At 40.4% G+C, this 13,001-nt stretch overlaps 1 protein-coding gene across 9 annotated transcripts in view; it reads right to left on the bottom strand.

Moving 5' to 3' along the window:
• Positions 1-13,001, bottom strand: part of SETBP1 (SET binding protein 1) — a 364,368-nt gene that overhangs the window by 34,377 nt on the left and 316,990 nt on the right. For 8 of the 9 annotated variants that reach the window (XR_009047900.1, XR_009047901.1, XR_009047902.1 and 5 more), the window contains exon 5: positions 9,704-9,838. The exons of the other annotated variant lie outside the window; for it this stretch is intronic. Coding sequence is in view for 5 of the 8 variants with exons in the window: in XM_057698086.1 (XP_057554069.1) it covers positions 9,704-9,838 (135 nt within the window). In the remaining 3 variants the exon portion in view is untranslated. The remainder of the gene's footprint in view (positions 1-9,703; positions 9,839-13,001) is intronic. 9 annotated transcript variants of the gene reach the window in all.

The following is a 13,001-nucleotide window of genomic DNA, read 5'->3' as shown; positions in this document are numbered from 1 at the left end:
ACAAATATTTATTGAACATCTACCACACCAGGGACATGCCATTGGTCAAAATAGTTGAAACCCCTAAGTTTTCTAAGAATTACATTCTAATAATCTCTGCAGAGCATAAAGGTAGCCATTACTTTTTATAAGGATATTGAAAGATCTTAAAGTGCCTTTTTAATCATCAAAAAACAAGCCTTTGCTATCCACACAGAATCTTTGGGTGAATTTGTAAAAGCCATCCCACATAGGTGGAAATCCCCAAGAACCCAGGTTTTAGCAAAGAGAGGGCACCGCTATAAAAGTTAGAATAAGGTATGGCTTCCTGCGTGCACACACACCTTCGCTGCTCATGGTTTGGAGAGAGGAGCATGAGCTGGGTTTCAGCACATTTCTCCCCTGGAGCCAGGTGCCTCCAGACAGTGAACAACCTGCTCAATTGCAGGTGGTGGCCCTATCAACACATGTTTTGTGTCAAATGAGGTTTACTTCATTCTAGGACCTTGAGAGATAAAATTCAGGGCAGGTCACTTGTAAGTAGGAGGCTATTCAGTGAGCCTGGAGTAAATCATTTTAAAATCAACAATTATTTGAGTGCCACACAGCACAACTCAGAAGATGTGATCTCTGTCTTTGCAGAGAAGGTTTAGAAGTAGAGAGTGGGATAAGACAGAAACACTTACAAAACTGATAAACCAAATGAGACAGGAAGCCAAATGAGTCTGCCATGAATTAGGAGGAAAATGAGATCTCAGTGGGATATGAGGTGGTCTTGTGCTTGTCCATACATTAATTCAACATTCATTAAGAGCCTGTAAATGCCAGGTACCATTAAGTACAGGGAAAATGAACCTTCTCTGAATGGGGCTAACCTGTCCACTCAGGAAGACAAATACAGGTACAAAGACCCCAGTCTTGAACGATGAGTAGAATTCAATAACTAGAAGTAGAGGGAGGGCCTGCCAGGGCTGGGAAAAGACAAGAACGAAATCAGAAATAACTAGTCTTCTTTGTGCAACTGAGACAAGAGTGCTTGGGCTGAGTTGTAAAATCCAAACACTGAAAGATATGTTTGGAAAGGCAGTTGGGAAAAATTAAACACATCTTGTTGTCAGGTAGAGTTAGTTTCTCCCTTCCACATACATCTTTTCATCTTGGACAGACTTCTGCAATAGGACTATCTCCTATTGTATAATTATTTGTTCATTTCTCTGACAATTCTCGTAAGCAACTGCAAAATTCTAGAGGTCAGGAACCATGTCTCTCTTTTGATTCTCCAGCACTTAGCTTGATAGATATTAAATATGCAAAAGTGTTGGATGGATGAATGGACAAATGGAATACACATTTGTTCTTCTAGGCCCCAACCTTCTGGGGAAGCTGCCCTACTTATTTCTGTCTACACCTGGTCCTCTAATCTAAAACTCCTTTTTCAGTACCATATAGAGTACAGGTGAAGAACACATTCTCTGGAGTAAGACTACCTGCATTTCTAGCTGTGTGATTTAGGGCAATTCGTGTCAACTCGCTGTGCTCAGTTTCCTCATCTGTTAAATGAGGTTACTGAGGATTAAAGGACTTTATATATTATGGTAGACAGAAAATAATATCCCCCTTTCTAATTCCAGAACCTGTGAATGTGTCATGTATCATAGCAAGGGGGAATTAAGGTTGGAGACAGACAGAATTAATGTTGTGAATCAGCTGACCTTAACATTTGGAGAGTATTCTTGATTACAAGGTGGTCAAAATGTATCAAAAGTGTCTGTTGAAGTGAAAGAAGGAGGTAGAAAAGTCAGAGAAAAAGATGTGGTGATGGAAGTAGCATAACAGAGTGGCTAGGTTGCTGGCTTTGAAGATGGAGGAGAAGAGATATGAGTTAAAGGATGCAAATGGCCTTGAGAAGCTGGAAAAGGCAAGGAAGTAGATTCTTTCCTACAGTTTCCAGAAAGGAAGTTGATACTTTGTTTTTAGCTCAGCCAGACTCATTTGGGACTTCTGACCTCCAATACTGTAATATAATAAATTTGTATCGGTTAAGCTACTAAGTTTGTGGAAATTTGTTATAGCAGTAATAGAAAAGCTAACATATAAAAACACATATGGTGTCTAGATACAATAAGCAGTCAATTGTGTTAACTATTATTACCTAGCACTACAGTGTCTTAGTACTAATTACTTTATTTTAAACTTATTTCATATGTTCAAGTCAAGTGTGTCCCCTATAGGATTTAAATTCTTTAGGGAGTAGAGATTTTATATTCTTTTATCTTCCTAGCATAAGGCTGACACAAAGAAAATATTCAATGAATACTTATTGCCAATAAATTGTACCAGAGACAAATACTTTGTAAAAATGAAAGTTAAGAGACTAGAGTTCTGAGACATTGAGTCATTTCAGGCTCTGCTTCACACAGACTGGATGAACTTGAACAGGACTTGGAATCTCACCATGCTTCAATTCCTCTTGGTCAGAATCTATTCTAGCTCTACTATTCTAAGTTGTCCAGATTCAGAGAAACTGCTGAACAATCTGATTAATTCTTGCTTCTCTCTCTCTCTCTCTCTCTCTCTTTTTATTTCATTATAACAGTTTTTTTAAATACATCTTTATTGGAGTATAATTGCTTTACAGTATTGTGTTAGTTTCTGCTATACAATAAAGTGAATCAGCTACATGTATACATATATCCCCCTATCTCCTCCCTCTTGATCCTCCCTCCCATCCTCCCTATCCCACCCCTCTAGGTCATCACAAAGGACAGAGCTTATCTCCCTGTGTATGCAGCAGCTTCCCACTAGCTATCTATTTTACAATTGGTAGTGTATATATGTCAATGCTACTCTTTCACTACATCTCAGCCTCCCCATCCCTCCTTCTGTGCCCCCCCCACCATGTTCTCTAGTCCATTCTCTATATCTGTGTCTTTATTCCTGCTCTGCCACTATGTTCATCAGTACTATTTTCCTAGATTCCATATATATGCATTAGCATATGGTATTTGTTTTTCTCTTTCTGACTTACTTCACTCTGTATGACAGTCTCTATGTCCATCCACCTCACTACAAACAACTCAATTTCATTCCTTTTTTATGGCTGAGTAATATTCCATTGTATATATGTACCACATCTTCTTCACCCATTCATCTGTTGATGGACATTTAGGTTGCTTCCATGTTACGGCTATTGTAAATAGTGCTGCAGTGAACATTGCGGTACGTGTATCTTTTTGAATTATGGTTTTCTCAGGCTGTATGTCCAGTAGTGGGATGGCTGGGTCATATGGTAGTTCTATTTTTAGTTTTTTAAGGAATCTCCATACTGTTTTCCATAGCGGCTGTATCAATTTACATTCCCACTAACAGTGCAGGAGGGTTCCCTTCTCTCCACAGCCTCTCCAGCACTTATTGTTCCTAGATTTTTTGATGATGGCCATTCTGACCGGTGTGAGGTGATACCTCATTGTGGTTTTGATTTGCATTTCTCTAATGATTAGTGATGTTGAGCATCTTTTCAAGTGTTTGTTGGCCACCTGTATGTCTTCTTTGGAGAAATGTCTATTTAGGTCTTCCACCCATTTTTGAATGGGGCTGATTGTTTTTCTGATATTGAGCTGCATGAGCTGCTTCCATATTTTGGAGATTAATCCTTTGTTGGTTGCTTCGTTTGCAAATATTTTCTCCCATTCTGAGGGTTGTCTTTTTGTCTTATTTGTGGTTGCCTTATAAGTGAAAAAATGGGCTGAGAAGGGAACATTTTGTCTATTGGAAGTTCAAAGAGATTTTTTAATAAAGAATCCTTAACGCAGTAAATTCTAATGATGTAGAAGTCAGTCTCTCCTAACCCTACAGTGAAAAAGTCACACCAGATAAAAGGTATTTTCTAGATGTGCCCAATGATATCACCCAGAATGGAAATATAGCAAACATCAAAACTGCAAAGAGGAGACATCTCGAGTTAGAGGTTTTTAAGCTTTTTGCATCTTAGACATCAGAACCTCTTCTTAGGAAAAAAAGCGTACACATGTACACACACAGAACACATTTTGTACACAGCTTAAAGTTCAAAGATACTTTTAAGCTCAGGTTAGTACCCTGGCCTGCCTAAGTCAATTTCTGTGCATGCACGCACACCCACACTCCCCCTCCGCCACACACACCCCAAAAGGACCAAGCGCAGATAGATAGAACCAAACAGAATGCTGATGTAACTGTTCCCAAGCTTAAAAAAATAGAGACAATAGAGTGGTACCTGTTTCTCTGAAAAATATAACAAAGGGACTTTCAAAAGATACTAACAAGGGAAGAAAGGATGCATACATGTAATTAAAACCAATTTAGTAGCATGCTGCACCAAGTATGCTCTTGCTATAACCTTGGTGATCATGTAGGATAGGAATTTGCAATGGATGCACATAAAGCATGTTACAGGCTTCATCAATAGATAAGAACAAAGGAGCTTCCACAAAGTAAAATCAAGGCAGTTTAGAGCTGGAAGGGAAGTAGTCCAGTCCTTCCTGGGCCATTGAGCCCCAGAAAGGGATGTATCTTGCTTTGCCCCGTGTCACACAGAGAGGGTGGCAGGACACGACTTTGACCCCAGCCTTATTCTTGGACTGTCTCAGGCCAGCATGTTGGCTTTCTGCTACAAGGATTACATTCTGAGACTTCACAGAAGCAGTCTTCTTGCTCTCCTGGTGCATGCTTGTTATTCTACACTCACAGGACAACTTTAAAACAGACTGAGCCAAAAATGGCAGTTGTGATCCAAGCTATAAGACCACTGGCTCTAGGGGATTCTTCCCTAGCCTCTCTCTAATGTGAAGGGCTCAGTAGCTGTTAATATAAGCATCTTTTGTAGTGTTTTCCCTTTTACCTTTAGAACACAGAGTTGCAGAGCACATCTGCATGGTAATATAGATCTCGATGCTAACTGGGTCACCTTATTTGCATTTTGATTACTGCTTATTTAGAAGCCACATTGAGAAAAGAGCTTGATATGAGGAGCTTAAATGCATGTGTGTCTATAAATACATGTATAAATAGATAGGTGCATACTTGCTGGTTTGTGAAAGATCAGTCTAATATGTACTCATCTCTCAAGAACATATCTGTAGGAGTCTGGCCATGTACATGTTAGGATTAGAAATGTGGTTATGGAATCTAATTATTCTCAGTGTAGTATCACCCACTGTATGGTCACACTGTGTCAGCTAGAGAAGTCAATTCAGCATACAGCCCTCTTGTTAAGTAGTCATTGCATTATGTGTGGGAAAGTTGCATTGTTTTAAGGGCTTCACTGAGTATGGCTTTCTTCAAACCACCTACTTTGTTCCACTATTTGAAATCATCCTATAAAATGCAAACACATTGTGACTGTGTAGGCATACACACATACACACAGAATGTGTGCTAGAAAAGCTCTCTTCTTTGCAATAGAAGAGAAAAAAATCACAGAAACTCAGACCCATCATTAGATAGATCTCCTAATCTTTATCTCTAGTAGCTCAGTCAGACGAGCTAATACCATGATGATGGCTTTGAAATCTCTTAGGAATTGGATGAGGAGATGTGATAGTGATGAACTCCCAGCTAATAAACACAGAGTGCTTATTTCGGCAGAGTGATCAATTTCTAGATATCCTGAGGCTTGTCTGATACAGTTGATTTACTCATCCTTGCTTACCTCACTAATAAAGCCAAAGTCCACCATCAGATCACAGAGGTGCCTAGAATTTCTTAAAGGGGCAGAAGGAAGCTAAGGTAACAGTCATCATACCCCTTGAGCATTCTTCTCCGCCCACAGTCCTTGAAACCCCAGCTGCTATCCTCACTGGTACTCTCCACTCAATAGACTTTGGGCTACTACAGTAATACAATTAATTTGTTATCTTGTTAGTGGAAATTTAATGCAATGATCTAACAGAACTCTTACATATTGTGATAAACTTTAGTGCCTCCGGGCAGCTCCCCTTGCATTGGGCGCATTTCACATCTCATCCATTATGTAAATGAGATTTGGAAATAGTTGAGTTTCACTAATGTAGCTCAACTCTGATGGATTGGAGAGAGTCAGTCCTACTGAAACTAATGAGGTTAAATGCATCTCAACATTTCTTTCTACTTGGTTGATTATGCAAGCCTCTATTCAAGAAATGGGATGCAGTGCATTTTTTTCCACCATCCTCTAAGGAAATGTCACTGTTGCCAGACCCCAAAGTAGCCCCAAATAAGTTTTGTTGAATAATGCCTGTGTCGGTTCCAACATCACATGGTGCACAAACAGAGCTAATGGACAATATACCAATACATGATTTAAGATAAGAGGAGAGTATTTTAAAAGTTAGTGCATCTGAGGAAGACTTTCAGTCACCCAGAGAAAAGTGAGGGGAAATTTCCAGATGTGGACAATGGGGATGAAGCACCCTTGGTGGGGCTTGAGATCAGGGAAGGAAATAGTCATTGGTAGAGTCTGGAACTGGAAAGAGACTATTGCCTTTGATTCAAAGAGTCACAACACATCAATCTGGTTACTCAGGGCCTAGTCTTAAAACAAAGATATATAAGAAGGACTTCTGCATTCTAGATTTCATTTCAAAGGCCAAGAAGTGTGAGTTCTATAGCTTGGAGGCATGATGTGGTTTTCAAAAAACAAACAAAAAAAAATGAATAAGCATTTCAGGAGAAGCAGCTTTAAAGTATCCAGGGTCATGCAATCACAGAAGGAAGGATGAGATGCTAGATATTAAAAATATCCATAAAATTCTTTTGTCTCTATTTAAAAAGGGGGGTGGGTTAAGTGGAAAGACATTTAATCTGCATGATAGCCCTCTCAGGTAGATGGTTTATTAAACATTTTTTTAAATAAGAAAACTGAAGTTTGAGAGGTTAGATAACTTGAACAAGGTCAAATGCCTAGTTAAGTGACAGAGCCGGGGATTAAACCAAGGGTCTTCTGGCTCCAAAGTTACAGCTTATCTACCACCTCAAAACTCCTTTCCTTGTAGGTAGTGTATTTCTTTATTACTGGCTAATACATTTGGATTCTGATTCTCTTATACAGAATGTTTCCATCTCCATGTCCTAGCACAATGGTTGGCAAGAGAATGTGCTCAAAATAAGCCAGCTAGGAATAAAAAGAAACGCTGGATATTTACAAGGTGATCAGGATGGCAGGCGCCAGATTCCTGACTGAACGAAGGGCTGGGGATTTGGAGAGGTTGCTGATCAAGTAATCACTCCACTTTTGCCATCCGAACTAACTACCAACTCTCTGAAACCTGGGACCCCAGCAAGAAAGTTTGTCAACTCTTACATATTCAACTTGATGCCACATTCTCAATAAGTTGTTAGTGGATGGCAATAAGGAAACCGTTTAGTTCTTGTATTAATTTATTCAGCAAAAGTTTCAGAGCCTATCGTGAACACAGCTGCTCCAGGTCCTTTTGGGTATCCTTAAAACATAAGAAAGAGTCCAGTCTTGGAGTAGTCAAATATTTAGTTGAAGAAACAAGATGCAGGAACAAGAAATTTAAATAGAAGTAACAATCTCCCCTGAGCTGAAAAGACTACCCATATTACTTTCCATTGCACCTGGGGCACTCCAGAGATTTATTGGGGAGATTTTAACAACTAGCGTATATTCTAGAATAATAGTTTAAAATGGAACTTATTAACTATATCCTTCATATACAAACATAAATAATTGCTCTGGCTGATAAAGAATAAGAATTTATATTAATATAGACACCATAGTAAAGGTAGCAAGGTAACAAGCATGATTATTTTAAAGAAAAGTGGCATTTTAAAGTAGTTGAAAGGGTTTGTTCTGAGTCCATCTTCCCTGTGTTCAAATCCGAGAGTTATAAGTTACAGGTTGTCTGGACCTGGGCAACTTATTTAACCTCTCTGTGCTTCTGTTTTCTCATCAATAGTGGAATTAATATAGTACCTATCCCCCAGGCTTACATGTGAGGATACAAAGATAAATCTCTATCCTCAAAGTGCTGGAGGTAAACGCATAAATACTAATTTTCAATACTCTGTGAAAAGGACAACAGGGTCAGGCATAAAAGCCATGACTACTCAAGGGAATGAGTGACTTCCCTGTTAGGTAGGGAAGAACATCACTGAGGAGGTGACATTTCACTTGGGTCTTTAACAGTTTGGAAGCATTGGCTGAAAGGGGATGAGGGGAAGAAAGAGCAGCAGGTGCAAAGGTATGAAGCATAAAACAGAAAGGCGTGTTTGGCAAAAGGCAAGAATTCCCGTGTGGCTACAATATGGTTTCTAGGGTGGGTGGGTGAAGTGTAGCAGAACATGGGGCCTTGGGTCGGGCTGGGAATGATGCTAGGAGTTTGGATTTCATTGTGGGTAATGGGGAGTCACAAAGGATTTCCATGTAGACACACAGACACCCAGCCATGGAGAAGAGATGGTTTGCTCTCTATGGGTACAACTGTGATTAGAGGGGACAAAAGCTGCTCCCAGTAGGTTTTGAGAAGGAAGGCAACAGAAGATAAGGTTTCTACACTGAGGGTAGAAATTCACCCTTTGATCCCGGATGCTTAACCAGTGTGCCCTACTGTTCACATTCCTACTTGCCTTCCCTCTGTTTCCTTTTCCCTTCTTCAAACTTTATTGGGCAAATTGCGCATTAGAAGTTCCCTTCGAAGCACTACGGGGGAAACACTGATGAGTAAGTTATGGATCTTGCCCTGAAGACACTCAAAGCCTTGTTCAAATCATATTTTTTAAATAAAATCTTGTTTTGTTCATTTGGACAGCTCACTGCCCAGAGGAAGCTGGAAGCGAGGGCTTTTAGAAAGTTACATATTTTCAAGAGGATAAGTCCCCATCTAATGCATGTGTTCTGCAAATGTGGATTTGCATACCTCCACACTGAGGTTTTCACTTTTTCTTCCTGTCTTCATGGGCTGATATTTGATTATGGTCGGAGGGTGACGATGCAGATAGAAACCAAACAGGTAGTTTAACCAGGAGAACAAAGATGGCCAGGTGATGGCACGTGACCCCTTTCCTAAAGAAGCAGGTATATTATGGCTTTAAATCCTGACATCCTAACAACCTGCTAAAAATAGTCAGGATAGTCATTAGTTGATATACAGGCCCAAACTAAATTCTTTTTACTAAATTCAAATTTCATGGCTTGTTTAATTTGTAAACCAAAGTCAGTCCAGCAAGTCATAAATACCACTGGATTGATATGTGCTGGGAATATTCATGTATATACTCCTTTGTCCATTTTAGTTTAACAAGCATCTATTGAGTCTCTATAATGAAGAAGGAGTCTCTTGGCAGATGCTGGTAAAAAGGCTATTGCTGCACAGCATAGAGATGATCAAGAATCAGCATAAAAATGAGAAAGGGCAGTGATGACTATCACCCTAACTAAAGCCAGGTCTCACAAACTGAATCTCTGACCACCAAGAAACAGGCCTAGTGAACACTGGGGTGAGTCCAACACAGAAACACCCCACATTTATGGATGAATATGCAGTAGAGAATGAGCCACACCGCACTCAGGTTGTTGGAATATTTTGCACGCTGGCCCAGAGATTCATTTATAATCCTGCTGGACAGCAGCGTCTCCATCCAGGGTGACTTCATGTGTTCACTGCACAGGTTATGGTCATGAAGGAAAGTGTGGGGTGGAGGGGAGGGCTGAATAGGTTCAGGAGATGGCGATTCCCAGTCTTACTTGTCTTTAGCTCTATGACTTTGGGCATGACACTTCTTTTTGTCCTGAGTTTCTTTATGGTCTCTGATTCCTTCTGATTCTGCATCTGGAGTAGACAGAAGAGTCTCTGGTAATCTTGAACAGGAGGAAAGTCACCTGGCCAACATAAGGAAGATCTGAGAGCCAAAAACACTTCTATTTTTTGAGAAGACAACAGAGATCTCATTTCTATCAGATAAATCAAATAAAATGCACATTACAGGACCTGAAAGGCCTGGGAAATCCAGTCAGATCTGGGCTCATCTGGGTGTTTCTATCACGTGTCCTGCTAACAGGGTTGTGGGTGCCTCATGGTAAAAGGGACTCAGGAGGGCATGTCACTTTTTAATGAGGTCCTTTGGTTACTTCTGATGGTTACTGTTTGGTTACTGTTCTTGGTTGAAGATCAAACAATTACACTTGTCACTTTTAATCTAACCCCCCCAACACCCAATGAAATAGATAATATTAACTATATTTTATATATGAGCAAAACGAGGCTCAGAGATGTTAAGATATACGTTCAGGGTCTCACAAAATTAATGTTAGCAGGAATTTGAACCCAAGCCTCTCTGTCAGGTGCTTTCCCTTAAATAGCTGTCCTTCCCCATGGTTATAAGAAAAACGAATTGATACTTGGGAAGTCACGATCACTGTGAATGATAATAATAATACAATAATAATAATAATAATGTTAATAACAGTATGTCTGTTCAGAGGCAGGCATTGTGCTAGATACTTGACTGCAGCAAGTGACAGAAGGAGTGAGAAGTTTTCTTTAGGCAAAGGTTTAGGAAAAGAACTTTTGCCAGCAAAGGACTTATTTCTTAATTTTGTCTAGTTAGCCCTGGGTATAAGCAGATAATAGCCTAATGTAGGATTAAGAACTTGCAGAACCTGTTGAAAAAAAATTTGTATTGAATGTGCAGTGAGGCTACACCTGTGGACAATCTCCATGAATTCAGAGCTAAAAAAAGAAACAACATCCATGTTTGACTTCAGCTTTCCTAAGAAAGAAAAGGAAGCCAGAAACCAGGATTCAGGAAGCAAATGGAATTGCCAAGAGGTGCCAATGAAGCAAATGCAAGACTTTACAAAAGATTGAAAATCATTGCCTGACTGTATTTCTCAAACTTGGAAATTATTATTTTTCCCAACTAATAAAACCGACAGTAAAACATTATTTTTTCAGCCTTGGTTATGTAATAAGTGGAATGTGTTTGTTTTTATAAGCACCAATTTAAAAATAATCGAAGTTATCTGAGGGCATCCCTTTGTCAAGCCAGGAATTTGCTTGAAGGCATCCAGCATGTAGGGTGACTGGGGTTGAGCCCTGGGCAGGTGGAAGCTCTCTCTCCCCTGTGGTCTCAGCAAAGGCTTGCCTGTTGTTAAAGAGGGTTGAGGGGGGCAAAACCATCTTCCAGTGTTCATTTTAACATCTTCTATCAGGAGTCCATATTCTCCTTCTCACTTCTGAACGAGGGCCTCCTCTTCACTGCCAAGGGCTAGTTCCTGCTTATTCCTTTCAGGGCAAACTCAAGCAGCAGGTAACATCCCTTACTCAGAACTTCCACATCTCTGACCTTGCAGAGAGCATCACACCTACACCACAGCTCTGCAGACCTTGCTTACACTTAGTTTAACACTTGGTCATATGACACTTCAAACTCATAGAGTCAATCAGATACATCTTCAATCACTGTTTAGCTTTAGGCAGATGAATTACTCTAAGTCTTAGATTCCTTATGGGTAAAGCGCAACTAAAAAGAGATACCTTAAGGAATTTGCTGAGGCTTAAATGAAGTAAATATCTATCAAGTATCTAGCACAATGCCTGCCTCCTAACAGGCATGCTGTCATTAACATTATTATTACTATTATTATACACAGTGATCTTGACTTCCAATAAGATAATTAGTAAGTTGAGAAAAGGGTTTGTGTCCTATATTTCTCATATGCTTCCAGCAGGGTCCACCTGGCAAAGGGCCAGCAAGAGATCAAGTGATCAAACAGTATGTGTTGGATGGAGCTGCATCAGTGGTTGTAAAGTGCATGGGAGAGACTCACACAAAGTCACATCACTGATACCACGACTTGAAGTGGAAACAAGATGGTGTTTTTTTCCAGTCTCCATAAGAAACATTCTACAATTCTATGAATATTATAAATAAAAGGATGTGACTTTTATGGCTTGAGGAATTATGGCAGAAATAAGAGCTATTTACTATTCCATTACAAGAAAGTGAAACACAGAGAAGGAGGAGTGAGATACTGTCAGGGTAAAAGATGTTGGAGGAAAACCACTCAAAGTCTGTCAGAATCATGGAATAACCAGGTTGGAAAGATAATTCCATTGATGAGGAAACAAAGGCTCCCAGAAGCCACGCTGCATGTTGCTGGTGAAGCTATCCCAACCTGGACCTCTGCATTCTGGTCCTCTTCCCCAGTCATTAAGGGAAGCCAGGCCTTTCATGTTATTTATCTGTCCAGGTACCTGACTTTCAAGTTTCTTCGCTTATTTTGCCTAATTATTGTGAAGATCCCATTAGGGGATGTGATGACATGAGATGGGGATGGAATGGGGTGGTCAGACCCCTGCAGAACAATCTGTAATTTGCTTTTGATAGTAATTCCAAAAGAGGAAAACAAAACAAGGGCTCCTGACATCAATAAAAGTCACTGGTAATAATAGAAGAGAAATAGATAGTAGTGTCTGCTAGCAACCGTACTGATAGATGGGATCTCTGGAGCCACCTTTTTTTGCCTCTGCCACCAGTGGGAAACCATGCCCCAGGCCCTAAAATCACCCCTCCCTGCAATGGTCCCTTCCTACTGAGGGAATTCCCAGATGCCAACCCACAATGGCCTTAAGTGTTGGTCATTGTGGGCACAAATCTTTGCAGTTTTAGGTTCCTGGAGCTACAGGGGGTCCTGGTGATCATCTTCCTCCAAAAGAGGAGGCTGGGACCTCCAAAGGGGACCCATTTTGCAGATCCCTCAGTTTTACCCTCTGTGGCTCTCTTTCCTGGAGGGTGGAGTCTGGGAAATGTGTGCCAGAGGTCTGAGGCTGGCATTTCTCCTTCTCTTCCTCCTCTTTCTGGGAAAGGGTGCAAGGTCCTGGATTGCCTTTGTGGGTGTCCCTCTTCCTGTTTTCTCCCACCTCCCAGAAGCATGGAGCACTGACTAGTCATGGTCAACATCTATTGAGAATCCTTTTATCTCCACATTAAGCCCTCATATTTAGCTGTTTTTATATGGAAGTCTCCATAGGCTGGGCCTG

The sequence above is a fragment of the Hippopotamus amphibius genome, chromosome 11 (assembly GCF_030028045.1).
Source record: "Hippopotamus amphibius kiboko isolate mHipAmp2 chromosome 11, mHipAmp2.hap2, whole genome shotgun sequence".
In the NCBI taxonomy this organism is placed as follows: domain Eukaryota; kingdom Metazoa; phylum Chordata; class Mammalia; order Artiodactyla; family Hippopotamidae; genus Hippopotamus; species Hippopotamus amphibius.
This window is presented reverse-complemented; position numbering and strand designations above follow the sequence as displayed.